Source organism: Coloeus monedula, assembly GCF_965178545.1.
Source record: "Coloeus monedula genome assembly, chromosome: 5".
In the NCBI taxonomy this organism is placed as follows: domain Eukaryota; kingdom Metazoa; phylum Chordata; class Aves; order Passeriformes; family Corvidae; genus Coloeus; species Coloeus monedula.
In genome coordinates this window covers 20,848,852-20,870,418 of record NC_138785.1, presented here as the reverse complement: position 1 = coordinate 20,870,418, position 21,567 = coordinate 20,848,852, and the positions used below count along the sequence as shown (strand labels likewise).

Below are 21,567 nucleotides of genomic sequence, written 5' to 3'. Positions count from 1 at the left end.
TCTCAGCAACATTGTGTGAGTATGTCTATGTGATATAACAGTAGAACATAATTAGATTTGTGCTTCCAAATCATGCTAATATAAACAAGATGCTTTGTTTTCCCCTATCTCCAACCTATGGACTCCTTGTGGTTGCACACGTTGCTACAGCCAAAGGACATCTTGGAGGATCAGCACTAGAAAAGACATTACATTGGGAAACTTAGTGCTGTTAAAGAAACAAAGTATTTAAAGGCAAAGCTAAATTCACCTGCAGGTTGCTTCATTTGACTAACTTTGCATTTAGGACTGACTTAGGTACGATACAACAAGTAGCCACTGAAGGTAGTTACTGGTGGATACTGGGCCGGTATAGAGCCAGTTGCCAGTCTGAGCCAGACTTCCTGACCATAATTTAACTCTAATAAAGCACTTCCAGTAATTACTCTGTCAGTGTACTTGTTACTGTTAATACTTTCAGCCTGAAAAGTAAGTTTGTCTATTCCATCAATGACCAGATAGCCAGAGGCACGTGGACTAAATGATTCAATAGTATATTCAAAAACATAGACCCCCAGATACGGAACATGGAACTTTCCAGTTGCTGGGGCAAATGAGGCGCCGTAGTTGACATCCAGATTGTTAAATCTGATGGGTCCTGGAGTTGTCATTCCATATGTATGAGAAGCAAAAAAAGCCACCATAGGTGCATATCTGTATGATCCTTTTGAAAAATCTGGAAAGGAATAAAGAACAATTTTAAGTGATGTTACATTGTACAAAGGCAACATGGACCAGCCAGAAGATCAAAAGCAGACTTTCTGATGTCACATCATCCTGTGGATGGTGGACCTTGAGCAAATGAAACATAGTATTCCTGCATAAACACATCTGTCTATACTGGATAAAGAGTAATTTTCTTCACAATTAGTGCTTGGTGTATTCACCAGAGAAAAATTTTAGAAACAGCAAGGGGACTTTGTTTGTTTATCTATGGTATCACTAAGGGAGCTTTCTTTCCACCCTACACCCCCTCCTAGTTTTTCCCACCCCAGGATCTCTTTCACTGTTCATGTGAGAGCGCTGAAGCCAAGAATTTCACCACAGATCTTAGACAAACACTGAGGAGGTTTAGCACTCATGATGTTAAATGAGGGAATAAAAGTATATGTGTTTCTCTTCAAGCTAAGCCTGCACAGTATCATTCCCTGCTTCTGTACAAATGATTTCATTCACTATTCATATACTGTCATGAGTGAAAATCAGCCTAATGACTGCTGAAAGATGCATAAAATTCACATTCCATGTGGCCTGGGTGTAAATTATTTATTTGTTTTCTGGACCGAATAAGCATAATTTTCACTTTTTTTCCCCTTTTGAAATCTTTCAAGGGCTGCATCCTTTGTTGATGAAAGCCAGAGGCAAGCCTAACATGATTTCTGGAGGCCATAGTCCCACACATCCTGGTAGCTACTGGTATTTATAGAACATTTATGGCTGCATTGAAGCTAGTATTCCCCAGCGATGTGATTCTACCTCCACCTTCAAAATCCATGACATCTTGTTCAAATATATCTATTCCACACCCTCCCACTCTGCACATTTCAGCAGGGAGCTTTCCAGCTATTATGGCAGGTTGCAAACCAATTTAATCCCATCATCTGGTCATATTAAAAAAAGAGATCATGAGTCACCCGTGGGGATTGATGTCTTCAGCACCAAAACACAGGACTCTGCTGCTTGAGTTGTCACTCATTAAAGTGAAACGTGAGACCTCTGACCAGCAAATGCTCTGTAATTAGGCCCTGGGGCAGAGGCCTGGACTGATGGTGTATTGCACTGCTAAATTCTGTACTTGCCAACACTCAGGGAATTGTCGTTCACCAGCTTCACACTACAGTTGACTCCTCCAAAGGGGTGGCGACAGGCACAGACAAAACTCTGCCTGTCATTGACACAGGTCCCTCCATTCTGGCACGGGGAACTGGCACACGCTGCAAACTGCCCTGTGAAAGAGAGAGAGGAAATCCAACAGCCTCAGTTGCAACATCCTGACAGTGAGACACTTCCTAAGTATGCAGTATTTTGGAAAGGCTCTTTGTCAATTCACAATTTCTGCTGAAGTTCTTCGTGAAGGCCAACTTCAGATCCTGTCCAGCCTCCCTCTTTACCTGAGCACAGCATACCTTCAGCTATCCTCCAAGACATTCAAGATTACCTGTAAATTCTAGGTTCTGCCAGCCTCAGAGGGTCAGGGACATGCAGTGAGAAAAAATGTCCTCCAAAGAAGTTAGATCAGGTTGCTCTTTCTGGACTGGGCCATCTTATCCTTGGGTGTACCAAAACAGATTTTGTACTGCTGGTGTTCAGGTTGGACTGTCTTGTCTATGGTATTTTTCACCCAGGCACGTCACAAACATTGCAGGAGAGTCAAGCTCCTGGTGATGAAAGGTCTTAAATGCTATCCCAGCCACTTCAAGTATTTGTCCCTAAACGACTCCATAATTTCAGGATATCGACCAAGATTGTTGTAGGAGTTTTGGATTGCAAGCAAGAAAAATTACACCAAACAGGTGGCTTTGCAGAGCACCCTCACTGAGGATGTCCTTGCCTCTGTTCCCAACTAGATATGAGCTGGCCAAATTACACTCAGCCAATACAGATAAATCTGTCAGGCCAGTGCTGCTGAGCTCTGAGACAGTAATTACTGAGTGTAATTGAATAATGTGTTGTCATAGCAGTTTTTTGGGGGGAGAAAATTCAGGTCACATTAAAAATTAAATATTGCCATGAATAATTCTGAACACAAAGCATTCCCAAACCACACAGTTTTGCTTTCTTTTGGTATGGTCAAATAAAAGTCAGATATTTTAGAAAAAAAACCTTTTCTTTGCCAGGAACTACCTGCAGACCTCTGGAAAGAGAACACACAGTCCTGTGATGGTAAATCTAGGTTTGTAGGTCAGAACCGAAAAAGTCTTGCAGAAAAGCATCTACTTATTTCCAGGAAACTGTTGAGCTGGATTTCACATAGATGTTTCAGTAATTCCAGTGTTATCTTCATTTTACCAACCAGATATTTCACAGACTGCTGCATTAAGGCAAACTGTTTCTGTGTGATATTTTAGTTCAGTGAGCAGAATGCTGAGGCACATTGTGCAGTGACACTTGAATTTGCTCTGATATAGCATATGGATTTATAAACACAACCGTCATTCTTTTCACAGAAAAGAATGTCTGTTCTGTAATGCCTGAAATAAAGCAATTTAGGACTGTCATGACTGGGGTCACAGCCCAGGCAACTGGACATGAGGAAATAATGGTTTTCTTCTCAGATAATAGTTTGCTAAGTCCTTCATTGAAGTTATTTTTCACTCACATTTACCGAGCACCCACAACATTTCACTGATATTTACCAAGCATCCATATATTTACCAAGTGTCAAAGAAAAGCAGAAAAGGAAGGAAAACAGCTGATTGTGCTGACTCTATCATATTCCCAAAATACAAAAGCTTCCTGCAAGAGCTCAGCAGTCTCTCTGCTAATTGGCCTCTGCTTATCATAAACAAGAAGTAAATCCAAGAAACAGGAAAAAGATCACTAAAAGGAAATGATAATGAGATTGAGACTAGTGCTTTGGAAGTCTGCTGTGGGGTGATTCCGCCTGAACTTAACCTTGGTGTTAATTCAAATTTAGACACAGCTTTAGCTACATTAAATTAACCCTCCAGGTGAAGCACTGCTTAACAGCATCAGGGAAGCTCGTCCATTTGCTAGAATAGGAGAAGTTGTGCGGGGGGTTTGAGTCAAGTTAGGATTTTCAGAGCAAGAGGCAAACGCTGCAGACCTCCACTGCACCAATAATCTCCATGTAACTATGCTATAATAGCATCTTTCTGCTGTCATTTCTGGCTGAGGCTCCTCCTCTGCCCAGTATTTTCTTTTATCTTACTGAAGGGTGTCCTGAGACACCATGTCTGAATAATCTCCTTGGGATAAAGATGCCAGAAGGTTCCGATTAGGAAAGGATTCCCTACTATAGTAAATATTTTATTGTTACTTTATCTTTGACAATTTAGTAGTGTAGATGAGTAAAGGAGAGAGACTATAAATTAAAGGCTTAAATTGTAGCCAGCACTAGCAGAGAATAAAATGTAGTTGCTAATTACACTTATTATGGTAGCAGTGAGAAGAGCCAGTTAATGCTCAGTTTTGCTATTCTTTGGGAGTGCAAACAGCCAGAAGCTCTTTTGGGAAATAGACTGCCAATGCTGTGCAAACAAATTTCAAACAAATAATGAAGCTCTGTCAGTATCTACTGGGGTGTTGTTAGAAGCAAAACAAATATTCAGCAATTTAATGGTCTCCTTATGGAAAGGATTGACTCCAGTAGTTCAATTTGGAAATTCTTCTGACCAGGAAGTAACCTACCAACACTTTGTCAGTATTCAGTTATCAGTACCTGCTTCTCAGGAAGCCCTAGGAGATTGGAAGAGCCTGAGAATCTACTAAACCACCCTGCTTGCACAGGGTCAAACTGGTTGTCAGCCTATAGTTATTAATCACCTCTGGCTTAGCACTCTCAGGCTGACAGTGGGCAAAAAGCAGGGAGGAGAGGTGCCTCAGCTGTGCCCTCTACTTTTGGGTGGGGTGGACTGTCAGGACGGACCCGAGCTACCTGGACTTTGGCAACTCTGTCTCTTTGTTAAGCAGAGGTGTCCAATAATTCCAGTGTGATGATTTTAGGCCTACCAAACTAAAAACAACACAACAGATTCATCAACCCATTAGTCTAAAGAGTAAACATGCGAATTTGAAGAGTGTATGTCACCAAACTGAACTGGAATAACCATCACATTTGTGCAATTAAAACACAAGATGGAAAACATTTGAATAGGTTAATTTAACTTGAAATTAAGTCTTGAATGATAAAGCAACAATGGAACTTTGCAATTCTGTTAGGAGTCAAATCTTGTGAAAACAAAATCAGAAATAAGACACAAAAAGTGAGAATGAAATGAAATTACCTCTCTCATAGATGCACTGTTTTAAATACATAAATATAGCACAGCTTCACTCTCAGTTATTCATATTGATGGGAGGGTGGCATAATCTGAATAAAGCAAAATCCACAGCAAACACAATACATGCAACAAGAGAATACACTCACCTTTGGAAAGCACAGATTCCCTAGAGAGCAGCACTAATAGCAACAGGGAAATGGGAACTGAGCTGAACTGCCCTCACACTGCATCACACACTTCTGCAGAACAGTGCATTGGAAAGTAGGACCAGCCATAACCCACACCCAAGACTGATTAGTCTATATGTCTGTATGTAGGTACATAGCAATACATATATATTAAGGTTGTCCTCTCCTCTATAATAGATATTGAAGCTGTCTTAAGATCATCACTTTTTTATCCACCCTGGGTTGCCATATCAGTCAGCATCAGGAGAAGTGTTGGTGCCTTCACCTCTCATACACGTATTGGAGCCTCCACCTGACATAGAAATCCTCTCTAGTTCATTCCACAATACGGGAAATCTGCAAAGGTTTATGTCCCTGCACATGCAATGCAAACTCACGTTGCTTTCTCTTGATTTCAACTAATTACTTAGGAAAGTATTACCTCAGGGTCAAATCCCGAACACATTAAAGCCAATTAAAACCCTAATCTGTTAGAGGAGGCTCAAATATCGAACATATTGGAGTCAATGAAAATTGTCATTCACCTCTTTCTATAGTTTTATTCCACTTTTTTTAATTGAAAAAGGCAGTCTGAGATTAAATACATCTTATAATTAGCCAATTGTGCCTTAGAGTTTCTTCTAGAAATTTTAGTAGAGGCAACACAAATCTCTGATGGTATCCTAGAACTTGCAAGGAAAATCTTTCACAGAGAAGTAAAATCTACCCAGGCAGAAAATGGATATTTGTTAATTAGGGTAATGGTCTTGGTTCTTTAACTTACAGAAATATAATGTGTGGCTTTGCTAGGCTTGAAATATTGTTAAGTACCAAATCTCATTACTGATGGAAAAGTCAGCATAAACACTGCTGTATCGAGAACTTGTATAAAAATAAGGCTTCTCAACATCAGCAAAGATCTGCACTTTATGTAAGTGAGCATATATCCAAAGCTATCAAGCAAGTTATTTGTTAAAATTGAGTATGAGATAAATAACAAATATGAAAGACATTAATTCATCAATCTGGAGTGAAAACCAGAGCAGTTGGCACCTTTCTGTGCTCCAGGCAGGTAGCACTAGTGATATTTTCCAACAAAGTACATGGTATGGGAAGGATCAAAGACATATCTCATTTTCTCTTAATTTAAATTTTGAACAAAGACTTTGAATTTCCATCCTGTGCATTGGCAGGAACACACAAAACACAAATGACTGAGGAAGAAATGCCATTTTTAACAGCAAAATATTAAAATTACTTTGTAGTGAGGATTTGGCAAACATTGGTGCATTTTTAAGTGTGATTGCCTCCTCTAATAGCTGTGTCCCCTCTCTAATTGAAAAGATAACCAAGGACTGCAATCCTTCAATGGGGATGGCTTTCATCAGAAACCAAGCTACTCATGGGATTATGGCTTTATAAAGGATCCTTTCCATTGATCATTGAGAAATGCTGTCCCTAGGACAGGAAGACATAAAAGAGCAAAGTGGAAAGGAAGGGAAAAAGCATGGAGAGGGAAAAGGAGATTGCCCATGGCCTTAGCACATGAACAAGAGTAATAGTTCTTACTTTCTCTACATCTGCTTGCACTAGGGACCAAACAGTGGTTTAGAAATGTTCAAAGGTTTAAGAGTACTTTACAGAAAGTATTCAGGTCTGGATCTTCAAGAGTATCTGGACATGTCTCTGTCATTAAGAAATCTGTCTAATTTTACTGTGAATTAGAATCATCTCAGTATTTCTAGTCACTCATCCACTCTTCATTTTCTGTATTGTGCCAGAAATTATATTTCCATAAAACATCATCTTGTGCTGTGGATTTTCACTCAAGCATGATTGCAGAAGTCATAACTCAAGAGTTTGTACTTCTGTGAATTCATTCATATGAATTCATTTCACATGATGGCATTTGAATTTAAGTTCAGAAGCAGATCACACTCAAAATTTCCTTTTTAAGAATGGCAGCTCCTGCTTAGATGAGCTGCCCTCCCGGTGGACTGAAGCCAAATTTACTTTATTGGCTGGATTCCTGCTTTTTCAAGAACACACTGTTGTAACTAACTGCACTTCTCAAGGAAGTCCTGAAGGAGCCAGCAAAAGCCTCATTACAGTCATTTGTATTCACTTGCTTCAGGTTTTTGATACCTTTCATCATTGCTGACACTGCAAAGTACTGATGCAACTCCATATTTCTCTCCCAGCTTGCATACATTCTTTTTCTATTGAAGTTGCTAATTGAGATGCAGGCACGACATTCTGGTTCTTCAGATTTGGTCTAAACTATCAGCTACTTTTCAAAGGTCAAGTTCTCAGCTGATTGTGTGTGCACATATATATATCTTAAACTGATCAGATGGGAACCTATTCAGGAAAATTAAATGCAGCTTCTAGATGCCTTAGTGCAAAATCTCCTCATAAGCAAAATAAATTCTATTGTAAGCAAGAGACTAATCTCAAGTGCCTCTGAAACACTCTTTACAGCAGTCTTTAGACTTTTTATTTATTCTCAGTCAGGTTCTGCCACTCAGTTCATCACAATTGTTACATAAAATCTTTATAAAACATACCTTGATTTTTAGTAGAGTAAACCGCATTACCTGGATCTATTGCATTATCTGTGTTTCTCTGGCTTCGGCTTGCCAGGCTCATGGTGGCATTTGCTGCCACTTTTTTTGCTGGGGAGGGTTTCTTTATAACTGGTTTCAGCGGCTTCTGAAGTTTGGTGATATTGTTCATTGCATTTACCATCGATATGTCAACATGCTGGGTTAAATTTGTCAAAATAGCTCCTGCTTTTACTTCAAGCACAGATTCAATGAGCTCCTTGAGGCCTCTCTGCAGCAGGGGGATATCTGGCTGAGCCAATTTAATTAGCACAGGTATGCTTGCGTTCACTTTCTGGATGCTGTTGTTGGCATCCTGGCACAGCCCCCAGGCCTCATGAGCAGTCTTGTTCACAAGTGGAATGATGTTTGAGAAACAGATCGATTTGGCTTCCAGGGCCTTGATCCTGGAACTCAGTGCCTGGAGCTGAAGTGAGACCACCTGCTCTTTCTCTGTTGAGGCAGCTTTCGTTTTTTTGAGTGAGACACAGTTGTTTGCCAAAAACTTGGAAATTTTTGACTCTACATTCAGAAGGCGAACCTCATGGTCCTTTGAACCCTCCACAGAGTCAAATAGTTTTTCTTCCAGGCGGCTGATATCTTGTTGCTGCCTTTCCACTTTTGATGATGTCTCATTTAAAATATAGAAAACTCTGCTGAAGTTGTGGAGGATATTTTTGTCAGATTCCTTGAACGGAAGATCAGAAAGAGATGGCGATACTTGTGAAGTAATTTCGTATTTCTTGTAATAGAGCAGTGATTGGAGGGATTCATTCCACTGCTGGAACTGAGGAATGAAAGCCAGGAGGCTGTCCAGTTCCTCAGCTCTGCCACAGCAAACTCCAGTCTCATTTCTTAAAGCATGTAGCATATCTTTCAGTACATAATTATCTTGAATAGAATCAATAGCACTGTTTATTACTATCATGGTCTTGTTTAATCCATCTTCTATTTCCATGGAGCATTCATTAACACGACTCTCAAACAGATCCTGATAAGCCTGAGATTCATTTTTAAGTCCTTCCTGAGTTTTGGAAAGTTCCTTCATTGCAGAATGCATTCTGTTAATGACAACAGTGAGGTTATCAAGTTTCTCTTTGAATTCTTGAGCTTGGATTTGTTGCTCATACTCTGAAGACAGACTAAAAGGTACTCCTTGTTCAATCAAGGGTTGCAGGATCTCCATATCATAGCACAAATCATTAATTTGCTCATTCATTTTGTCCATCTTACTGCCCAATGGAAGGAACACATCAGAGAGACTCTTGTTTAGAACAAGCATGCTCTCTTGGACTGCTGCCAGCTGTGCTTGGAAATCTGTCCTGCTCTCTGACAACATGTCATCACAGACCCCCAGAACAGAGTCCCTCTGAATTTCCAGTGCAACACTGAGATTGCTGATCTTGCTATCTTGGACTCTTAAGTCATCATAGATCTCCAGTACCATCATACCTTGTCTCTTTACTTTCTCATGCAGGGTGAACATGTACTCTGTAACATTGTATTCCATGACTTTATCTGCTGAGGGGATGCTTTGCCTTGAGGACTGTTCAGCTGATAACAGTTGTTCATGAGCATCTCTCATTTCAGTAAGGGTCCTATTTAAAGATTCATAATAAATTACACTTCTTGACTGTTGATGCTCCAAGTTAACTTCCAAGGACTTCTGCTTTTCTTGTAAAGCTTTCACAGGCTTGTCACAAGTGAGGGCCATTTCCTCTCTCATCTGCACCATATGACTCTTCAGCTCCAGAATGTCAAGTTCTGTTGGCCCACTATCTTTCTCCTGAGCAAATTTATTTTGGGTTTCATTCAGATGCTTGACTAATTCTTTTGTATTTTCAAGGTCACCTGACAAACTAGACATAGTCTTGAAAATCTGAGCCATGCTCTCTTGCATTTCACCTTGAAACACATGAAAGTGTTCTTCAACTACGTTTTTGATTAAGTCGTTAATACTTCTGGATTTGAGACCTTTGGGGAAAAGAAGAAATATGGAAACAATCAAACCAAATGTGCTAGTAACATCTAAGTTTTTCCCACAACGTGAGCAAACACAGCGCTGCACAGAGGTGACACACATCCCTGCCCCAATTTACCCACACACAGAACAAAATTTACAGCTGAAGAATGTAGAGTCCCTGTTTCTACTGAAATCAGTGTGACTTTTGCTATTATTTTGAAAGGGCAAATTCTGACTTTGACCTCCTAGCCAAGTTGTTTCTGAGAACCAGAAGGAGATCTGTATGCTTTTGTGGCTTGCTCATAAAAAGTGATGTATCCTTTCTCCACTAGGGAGGCAAGGCAAAAACCATCTGCTTTACAACATTATGGTCAAGAAGTGAAAGTAGAGATTATTACCTTCCTGCTGTATAGTATGTGCTAGGTGACAATACAACACTATTGTGAGAAAGAAGCAAAATAAAAAAAATCAGCTTATTGAATAGCTAAAGTTAGTAACACAACAACTGCTGCAAAATGCTGACATTTTAAAGGTAGAAACTTTACGGCTTGCATACTACGACTCCTTAAACAGCTCCTAGGAATTCTGATCCTGAAAAGCACTAGGCAGAAGTGAACGTGTGGGAATTCTGCCCCAGTGAACAACATGAAGGTATGTTTCCCATATAGCCTTAGAGAGGTCAAGGCAGGCATAAAAGAGTTCTGCATAACATATTGCAGTCAATTAGAGCAGTAGTTCTGCTCTGGTGCGAGATTAGAAGGATTTTTATTAATTTATTCTCCAAAGGTAGCCCTTATGTTCAACTAAAACACTGATGCATTCTTTGCACAATTTTTATAAGCCCTATGAACATTTGCAGTCAGACTGTGACATAATGATTAAACTCTTCAACCTCTACAATGCCTCAATGACCACAGGTTCTCTGATTAAAACTGTATCGATAAAGGCAGACATTCTCTGTTCCCTACTTCCATTTTCTTCTCAATTAATTCTACAGACTGGAATTTATTTCTTCATCTCTAAAACACTGAGGCATGTTCTGAAAACTTATTTGAAGGTACATTCTCAGCAAGTGCAGTAAAACATCAGGAAATCAGACCCAAGTTTGCTAGCCCAGGAAAGAGCCACGTCAGAAATACAGCATGAACTTTCCTAAGAATTAAACTCCATTATTGTCAACTGAGGTCCCAAATGTCACAGCAATTTTGTATAAAGTATAATAAACAACAATGATAATACTGGGATTACCTTTATTGACTTCCTTTTTAACTATCCAAAGAGCAAGTAAATGACTAGACAGACGCATGTACAAGACTATGCACATGTATGTGCACACTGAAATATCTGAGAATAAAGGTGTCCTGGCAGCTGAGAGGAAAAACCAAGATATTAACCAAGTTCAAAAAACTGACATGTAGGAAAACCATTCCAAGCTATGATGTGGTCAGGTTGCTTTATGATGCTGAAAAGTGTTCTGTGCTCTGAGACACAATGAGCTGTGAAGAAAAATTTAACGGCTGTGGAAAGAACCAAGATTACTCTAAACCTTCTGTGAGGAATCAATTAAATTCCTTCATCTCAGCAGCAAATCTTGATAACAGGCCATTCATCTGTGAGAGGTGTTCCACAGGTCTGCACTGACCTTTTCTTTCTGTGACAGCCAAGAAGGTGCCAGCCTCACTCTCTGCTATTCCTGTTCCATTTAGTTGGATAGTGAGGGTAACATGGAGCTCGGCTCTGGTTTTCAGGTGTTCCCATTACCAACGGAGTGTGGAGCCTGATAAACAAGACAGCTTTGGGTTTCTCTCCCTGCTGCTTGCTGGCTAGGACAACAAGGCAGGGACTGTGGGAGCACACTTGTCCACACAAAGACCTAACCCAAACTTGTGTTGTAGGTGACAATTGGGTGTGCTGTAAGGCTTGAGCTAAGAATACATGTGTGCATTCATGGATGTAACTCAATTTCTCCATTGCTCATTTTGAAATAGAAAGGTCCAAACTACCTGTGAAAGTTAAAGACTTCTTGCACTTTTTATGAGATTATAAATTTTAATTTTAGCTTCCTGGCTGAAAACCAAAGGGCATAATTACTCTGTGTCAACATATACTCTCTTTGCAGTTTCAATTATTTGAAGAATAATGTGCAAAATAAATGTATGTACATAGGAGACTGAATTGAGGTTATAGATGCAGCTGTAAATGACATTTCTGACTTGGAAGTGATTAACACTCCACTATTGAGTTCATTTTTAAAGGAGTGTACATTTTAATAATGAAGAGGAAAGGTGCGTATTAAACACGGAGTTAAAGGAGGAAGAAAAGAATAGCAGGAAGTAAGCAGAGTTTCTTAAATTAAAAAGAGAGCACAAAATTATTTTCCCTAAGTAAAAAAACAGAACAGCTGCCTGAGTACTGAAAGCAATTTTTAAAATGCACAACAGGTTTCACTAACAAAATTAGAGGAGCATATCAGTTACTCCAGTGAGTGTTGCCCTCTATCAACAAATGACATTTGTGTCACCAAAGTCACAGATGAAACCAAGAGTTAAAGACTTTTCAAACTGGATTGAATTGTTTGGTGATAGAATCAGACCTCACTCCTAAGAAACCCTGATACAAAGCTGGGCAGAACATTACAATTGCTGTGATAAGAAAAAAAGTGATGCATGGACTGTGAGCAAAGGACCTGGGCACACCAAGAAGAAAATGGAAAAGTAGGTGAAGAAGGAAAATGTCTGTATAACATGAAGCAACTATAGACCTAACTGTGCTTTGATAGCACTTTGCTTCAGGATGGCAAAGCCATACTGGGGAAAGTTGTGGTTTGCTTCAGGAGAGCTTCTAAGAGCTATTTTTAGCCAGTCTGATGTGCCTATGCTGCACCTGTGTACAAAGTTACAGGACAGCATGGAAGCTCCTTCCAGGTCCTACTGCTTTAGGATGCTGTTTATGCATTTGAGTGCAACTCAAATATTTCCTGGACAGAAACCGCAGATGCCGTTTGTCATTACACACACAAGCCAACAGACACACTAACCTTTTCTTTCTCCCCTCCTGTCCTCATTCCTGATGTTTACCTATGTACAAGTCAAGAATAACCTGTACTGGAATGCTCATAATTAGAGCCAAGGAATGTAGTTGATAGAATCTTGTTCATTGGAGCTACTTGATTAGGAGATAGATTGAGAAGATAAATTTAAAAAAAAGGGACATCAGCTAGAGATTTTTTAAAAGCAGGTATAATGTAAAACATTGCAGGTAAAAACAATAAAGGCTTGAAGCACATTTTCAAAGAAGGGGAGGGGTTTGAACAGCACATTGTAATAAAGACTTAGACCCTGAAATACCAGTAGGGAGTGCAGAAGCAGAAACACAGGATGCAGAAAAACACCTCTTAGACTAGCATGAAAATGACAGCTAGAATGAGTGGAATATACAAAAAAGAATGAGGACAAAGCAGAAGGGAAATGGAAAATATTCAAAGACAAATTAAATGTGCACCCAAAGGTCAAGAATGCCATCTAGCAATATGTGGAGAGGTGAAAGCAGGTCACCGATCAAGAGATGGAATGAACTGCATACAAGAGAGCCATCTAGCATGTGCAGGAGCAGCTCAGGAGACAGAGGACTGAAAACATAAGAAATGAGATCCTACTTTGAGGGAGATACAAAACCACTTATTGTTTCATTCAGTTTTATCTCAATGTAAGGCACTCCAGAACCTCTGCTCTATTTCTAAACAGTAGAAAAGTCCTCTGGATTCTTAAGTGTAAAATATGGTTTGGGGAAAATTCCTGAAAAATGAGAAAAACAATGCACATTGAGGAAATGAAAGTTTCAGTGAATCTGTTTGTTAAGCAGCACTTGTAGCTGTGTAACACACAGGTCTTGCTCCAGGATTCAGGAAGAATGCATACATAATTCTGCGGGTGAGGATCTGCCCAAGCTCCTGATCTCTAGCTGTCTTTCTCATATACTGATCATGTTTATCAAAGATAGCCTAATATGATCAGGGACAAATTATTCAGCAGAATGTTTGCTGTGTTATAAATACAACCACCACAGAATTCCTTATAGTTTGCCCTGCATGTGTGAATTACGTATCAAAGGATATTAGTTAGACTTGGTAGCAAAACAAATACTGCATCCTTTAGTGGCTGCCAGATAAACAAAAACAGAGATAAGAATATTTGCAGAAGCTCTAAGTAAATTAAAATGCCTTGCTAGTGGCTTAAGTCACCACGTAGATGATGAAGTATCCAAGAATATAAATCTTTTGTCACTATGAAAAACACCATAGCGAACGTTGAAATAAACAAATTCCTCTCTTATGAAATGAAATTAAAAAAATTAGTTCTCCCTACAAGTGTTGAGTGATAGAATCGGACAGTCTATGAAGGTTTTTAGCTTTTTTTTCCCCCTGGCACCTCTAACAGGGTGAGTGATTACATTAATTTATTTTTCTTACCTTTTAGAAAAGACTGGAAGTCTCTGCCCTTATCTTCATTGATTTTGCCTTCCAGAGAAGAAAGCATCTTGCTCACATCATTCATTGCAGCAGCAATGCTGTCAACCTTCTTCTGTAGAAAAGTCAGTTTCATCTCCTGACTGCTAATCTTCTCATTCATTTTTTGAAAAAGTGCTTGGTTGGGAAACAAAATGAGAAGAAAAAAACCCAACAAGTAGTGTTAAAACATTGTGCAATGAATTAAAAAAAAGGAAGGTATAATTGACTTGAGAGACATTAGCTAAAAGTGGAGTGAAAAGTTTCTGAATTTTTCGTTTTGAGTGAATCATCTTGATTTTTGTCATGTGTCATTTATTAGTGAGATTCAGCAGCACACTAGTTACTAATTACTGAAGCATATGTATCCATTATAAAGTATTTATGATTCTACAAGGGTATTCTGAATGGTTAGCATATTTTAATCAACATAATGCCATTCTTCCTCCATGTAGCACCCTACACGGTACTCAGTTAACTCTCATTTAGTCAATCTCCTTTAATACAATCACAAAAGCATTCATTTTTACTTACCATTTATAACACAACTCCATGAATTTGTAAGGCTTGTGTCTGAAGGAACACATCATCTTTCCATTGTTTAGGTCAAAATAAAGACTTGTTCAACACAGAAGCAAGGCAGAAAAACAGCTAATAGATAAACTACTTTGCAATAATGACTAGTCTGTCATTAAAAATAGAAGCTCAACCTACGAAGTCAAGTTTATTTTAAAACCTGCCCAAATTGTTGCTGACACCTGTAGTCTCTTCAGGAATAAATAGGCCTCGAAGGATGCTTTTAAGATAGGGAATGGTGAAGAACGCCTTGATGCTGAAAATTAAGACCCCACTCGACTTCAGCCAGCCGTCTGAGTTTGATGGGTGACAGGTACCAAACTTAGTCTGGGATTTTCAGAAGATGGTGATAAAATTAGATATTTGAACTCCTGTAAGCAAAGCTAGAAAATCTCCAACAACTCAGCCTAAATGGCCTATGTTTGACATAGGATATATTACCCCAAATGATCTGGGCTATGTATACTATGACTTAATAAACTGCTGTGGAAGAGATTCTTTAGCATTGCACACACACATTTATTAGTGTGAGTTTACAGTATTGCTATTGATCCTTTGTTACTTTTCATCACAGCATCAGTGTCTATTCCTGTGGCAGCAAACAGCTCTAATCAGAAATCGTGTCTAAGTACAGGGGTCTAAAGGCCCCAAAACATCCCAAGTTATATGCTAAAGGGCATATTCTTCTGATGACTTGTATTTTAGTATGTAAAAAATACATGTGTCTTATCTAACCTGGTAGCATATGGGAAAACCCAGAAAATGAGCTAAATGCACCCCATCAGCACAGATGAAGCAGGCCAACACCCATGAGAATGCTCTCCTGCAGAGGCATGTTGGCTGTAAAGGCCAGAATTGGAAGAGCCTGGAGAATAAGGCTCTTTTAGGTTAGGATCTTAGGATCTCCAACTGTGTTCTCTGCCCAAGGTATCTACTTATACAGATAATAAATAGTTTCTAACTCGACCATCTAGCTTGGACTCTGGCAATTCTTCTGACTGGCACTGCAAAGACAGGACATTGATAGACCTTTGTCTTCATAATAAAGCTTTGTGAGAGACAAACAGGTCTGGACACTCCTGCTTCTGGTAGAATTATTACTATGAGAAAGGGATTTGAATTCATAAGTGGCTCATGCATGGTCACCCAAACTGATAACTAACCTGCAGGGTGTAATGCTTTTTTTAGCTTGGTTTCTATCATTTCCCACTGAGGGAGGAAGAGAAGTTAGATGAACCTGAAAGTGAGGTTTTATGCCTGAAAGTGGCATGGCTGCACAGTGGCAGCTGGAAGCAGAATCTGGCTTATAGAGCAGGTGCTGATGGAATGACAGACCAGGGAAGTGAGTCCTGGCCCCAGGCCATGTTTGCAGGGTTGACAGCCAAAACAGGTATCTCTCTCTTTCTAGACTGACCCAATTTGATTTAAAAATAACTGAAAGGCAATTAATATGGAGGTTAGAGATTCCAATTCCAGATTTATTTCTCAGAGCATAATTCTACTAACAGAAGTGGCATGTCTCAGTGCTCTATCGATCAAGTTCACTTTTTCATAATAGGCCCTGTCTGCTTTACTAAACATCCTCCTCCCTCCAGCCCTGGGAGACTTGATTGCTCATACATTATCACCAAGGGGCAACAGCCTAACTCCCTTTTGAAAATACCTTTCTATATCTCCATGCCAGATTCAATCTATCCCTCTCTTTTTCTTTCTATTAAGATTTAAAATAAAACACATACATGCATACAAGCACAGACACGTGTAAAATCTCCATAAAAATCAGCAGCAATCTTAATTCTGATGTCCTGTTCTCTCAGCATGCATTACGGCCCAGAAGAGTATATTGAAAACTGCAAAACACAGACCTGAGAACATAACCTGCCTTATTTATTTGCTTCATTAAAATGTTTCTGGATATAGGCCAATAGGTGACAACAACACCACAGCACGGAACAGCAGATGGTTGTACAAAAAGCCAGTGCAGACAAACATAACTGATGCATCAATAGATTCAAAAGAACAGGGAGGTAGTAAGAAAGTTCAAGGAATTTAAAGCGTCCTTCGCATCCTGGCCATCACCATGAAAACTAACATTTTTCCAGTGGAAAAGGGCCACTGTTTGAGACCAGGCACCTGTGCCCACAGTTGCATGCCAACTCCAAAAATTGTGAACATTGCAGGATTGCTTCCAGACCAAAGCTGCCAACAACTAGGACTCTGGCTGCCCTTGGAGCTCCAGATGCCACACCTCTGACCTGAACCCGAGACACTGAAGGACTGAGCTTTTTTCCTCATAGAAAATGGCCACCGTTCGTGTCCAGTTGCATGTGGCCAACAGTGGCGTGCTGCCTCCTAAAATGGCAAACAGCACAGGATTTCTCCCAGAGCAAAGCTGCCAGCAGCTGGAGACCAAGATGTGGAGAAGATTTTCATGCAGCAGTCATCTAACGTAGGTTCTCGATACAGATCACTATTTGAATAAATCATTTTTGTTACTGACCATCTCCTACAGTTCTAGATTGTCTGTACATACTGTTGTGAGACAAAACTGACATTATATTCCAAAAACATAAGGTCCAGATAGGTTAAAGTAAACCCAGTAATGAGCAAATGAATAGGGCAATAAGAAATACCCTCAAGTATCTGTGGTATAAATGTGTAAACTGTCACTGTGTTTCTTAGCTATTTGATCATCCTAGACATAGTAGCTTAAAACACCTGAGCTGCCCTTGTTAAGGCTTGAAACATCCTTGTGATTTTGAATAAAGAGCCAATTTTTGTAAGAAAATATATAACAGCAATTACGTATTCACATAATCAATTAACATCATTGCATTTTCTTCTGTGTGCAATGCTGGTCTGTACTACTCCTGTATTTGGGTTGGGTCTTTTTGCTTTTTTTTTTTTTTTTTTTGGTTTAATTTTCTTTTCTTTCTCCTGTTAATTAACGTATTGTATTCACCAACACAATAGTTTAAATATTTCTATACAGAGTAGTCCTCTGGTTTTAATTTAGTCACAAGACACTCTATAAATTCTAAGCTGCTGGTATATTTAAATCCACTATCTTCTGCCCATCTTTATCAGAAGAGCATACCAGTGAACCATGACTGCCAGAAGCTGACAGTGCATTCAGGTCCCTTCAGTAGACAGGGATTTTCCTCAAGTTGTTTTTGCAGTGATCTCGGTGAATCCCATTGTCAGTGACTGGGTAGAGGTGAGAGCACTCTTAAAAACTGACCTGTCCCACTGGGGTCCTGCAGAGCTCCTGGTGTCCTCTCACTGACAGTTCTGCTGCTTTCAGCCTGGTTGCTGTGTATAACTGATTGCTGCTCTGGAGCTAGAGAAGGGAGAAAAGTGAAAGGAAAGGATGTGAGCAAACCACAGAACACAACAATTGGGATGATTCCACAACAATTTTTTTCTGTCTCTGCTCTGTACCAGCTTTACCAAAGCCTAATCATCTGCAGTGACTCTTACCCACTTTGTGCAGTGTGGGGCCACATTGCTGAAGATGTTGACTGGCTTTATAAAAGATTTCTTAAGACTGGCATGGGCTGGTGTTAATATTAAAATGTCAAAATTTGCCTTATGATGAACAGAATTTTTAAACGCCCAAGGCTAAAAATTCTAGACAAATATTTTGGAACCGTGTAAAACAGGAATACGAAGACAATACAGAGTTTGCCAGCGGTAAAATTTATTAGGGTTTTTTAATGGCTACAAAATTAACCAGGCCTGCTGAAACTGATTTTTGGGTTGGTTTTTTAGGGTTGGTTTTGTTTGGTGGGGTTTTTTTTTTGTTTTTTTTTTTTTTCTTTACAGATTACACAGATCTTCAGCCATGGAAATCTTACTACTAAAGGCAATGGTGATATTACATTTTTGCAGCACCTAAAAAATAAAAACAATTTCAAAGCATAATCAAATTCTAAGTTCCAGCAAATACATCTGAAATTTATGACTGGTATACACATTAAAAGACTTCACAAAGGTGTCAATTTTGTAAATATTTTCTCTGGTGATGGCAGATGGGATTATCTGTTCTTATTTTACATTTCAGCCCAAAAATCTGAAAGCAATTTGCAAACAGCTGGACTAACATTATTATTAATTCAATATCCTAGCTGGGGAAACTGAGGTCCAGAAAGTTAAGTGCCTGCACTCGCAAAAAGTAATGAACTGATCAGATAGCTGGGAACGGAACTGCAATTGCCATATTCCTGAAATACATTTTCTAGCCATTAGGCTTAATGGTGTTGTTTTCATTTCATTATTAAAAAAAAAATGTACAAATTAGGTAATAAATTTGCTAGTGTAAATTTATAGCAATTTTTATATACTTGCTCAGTTCATGAAACATTTTGAAGTCAATGCTCCAGGAAGAGCATATCTAAGGAATGCCACTTACGTGGCACTAATGTGATTTCCAGTCTTTAGTACAGTACAAGCAGAATAACTTTAGTATAGTGACATTATTTTACAGTTCAAATATTAAAATCTAGTTTAGCCAAAACACAAGTTTCCAGGGAAACAGATTAAAATGCTGAATCAAGGAGTTCCATGTTTCACATAGCTCATTTGAAGATAAATAGACTGCAATTAGAAGGATATAAGGTGTTTTATGTTGTAAATTAAGGGTGTTGTAAAATTAGGATTGGAACTCAGAGGAAATTAACATATGGACCAACAGTTTGATAGAATCTATTGAAATTGGCTGATAAGAAATACAAAATCCTCAAATAGTTATAATTTCAACAGCTTCTGTTATCTTTCTGTGTCAAGGTTACTGACAGAAGCTAAATTCTTGCATTCAACCCATGTCATTACACAGGATTTATCAGGTGGTGACATGATGATACAATCTGTGACAAGGGAGTAGGTTACTTGCCTGTGATAATGACCAGCTGATCGATGTCCTTTTATTCTTTCATTTACTGATCTTTCTGTTACTCTAAATGCATTCACTGACACTCTTGGTGCTATAGACACCACTTTTTTTTAATATATATTATCCACCTTCTTTCATCCTCCCTGATAAATCAACTGCCCCACTCAGAGCTCCACAATCTAGAATACCCAAAATCTTACCATTTTATTCACTTTTAAAGTTTTAAGGATATATATTTATCCCTGTGTGCTTGTTTTACCAGTGCTTTAAAACTGCTCAGGTAACATGATGGCTGCAAGACCCAGGACATAGCATCTCTGTCAGAGCAAACCATCCATGAAGCAAGCCCAAACTGCACTGCTTCTGACAGCAGCAAGGACTGGAGCCAGCAATGCACACACACAAACATCACCCACAGATAGTCACATATTGTACACTTACTAAATTTCATCGCAGTATAGGAAAGGTACTTTGCAAGTACCATTAGAAATTCAGGCTTTTCATTTGTGAAACAAATTCAGAGGAGTCACTGGTAATATAGCTTCTCCTACATCATTCTTCCAGCATGGCTCAGACCTTTTCCAAAGGAATCACTCCAAGACATCATATGGTGATTACATCTATGTGTCCCTTATTCCCACAGCTGCGATTTCCCATCGTAGATGCTGGATAACAGCAGGTGTGATGGGAGCACCAGACTGAAAATCTAATACACATACTGTTTAGGGTAGAAATAGCCATCAAATGACTCACATTTGAGACCTTTAAAAAATTAGCTATGCCATTCTCACTTTAAAGTAAAAAAAATAAAATATGAAATTTAAATCAGACAGCTAGACCCACCCTAAAGGTGCCAGTCTCAAAAACAAAGCAGCACAAACAAAACAAACAACAAAAAAAGCAGCAATACAAAATCCTGAGCAATGAGTTCTTCCAGTTGTATCAGAAAAAACAGGTAATGCACATAGAAAGGTAACATTAGATGTCTATCATCCAATATATTGGCCTAGATGTATAATTTATTGTCCCATGTATTTTTAAACACAGCGTTCAAAATCATTTCAGGGAATATTTAAAAAATGGAGATTGGGTCTTTTTCACTCAATATATCTTTGATGAAGCAGGAGCAGCTGAAGGGGTTTCCCGGAGGGAGGATTAGGTAGTTTCCTCCCATTCCCTGTGTTTCAAGGCGAATTGCCACCTTTTGTGTGTGCCGCTCACCCCACGCAGAGGATGGGACATTGCACAGCCATCTGCTGGAGAAATGACATCACTGCCACGCCAGGGAATTCTGTGATGACAGTGGCTGTGGCAGAGACGGCTGCTGGCTCTAAACCATATAATTTGGTGTTCAGGGGCCATAGGTGCATGAGGGAACTGGGATTTCATTACTACACACGCAAAGTTAAAATAAAGCTGTGTTCAGTAAAAGTGATGTGCCATGAAGTCTGCAACTCAGAATTTAAAAGTGCTTTTGTTTTAGTGGTTTTGCTCCCAGTTAAGCATTTTGTATTCCCAGGTCAAAATGATGATGCTTTAATTGTTGAATTGTCCATATTGAGCTGTCTCATTAGACTTAAAAGAAATTACGCCTATGTTTTTTTGTTCTTAAAACTTTTCTTACAAAATTGCATTGTCCATGCTGGAATAAGATCCATGTCATAGCTAATTTGGTCAGGCATTGCCACAAGGGAGGTAAGGCTAGAAACAGCAATCTGAACACATCACTTCCTGTTCTCTCACTACTGCAGTACCTTGGGAAGCATCTGTAATCAAGCAGTTACAACAGGGCTACCAAATAAGACTTTCACATGTGTAATAATAACTACCAGGTGCTGGTGGTTCCTTCTGCCTAGACTA

General features: G+C 39.2%; 1 protein-coding gene across 1 annotated transcript in view; it reads right to left on the bottom strand.

Annotated features, from left to right (window-relative positions):
* Positions 1-293: 293 nt before the first annotated feature.
* The window catches only part of MMRN1 (multimerin 1), a gene marked incomplete at both ends in the record, with an annotated part of 38,939 nt that continues 17,665 nt past the window's right edge, over positions 294-21,567 (bottom strand). Inside the window, 5 exons of the mRNA XM_082282496.1 lie at positions 294-715; positions 1,839-1,985; positions 7,768-9,747; positions 14,205-14,378; positions 18,058-18,156. Of these exons, the coding sequence (XP_082138622.1) occupies positions 294-715; positions 1,839-1,985; positions 7,768-9,747; positions 14,205-14,378; positions 18,058-18,156 (2,822 nt within the window). The remainder of the gene's footprint in view (positions 716-1,838; positions 1,986-7,767; positions 9,748-14,204; positions 14,379-18,057; positions 18,157-21,567) is intronic.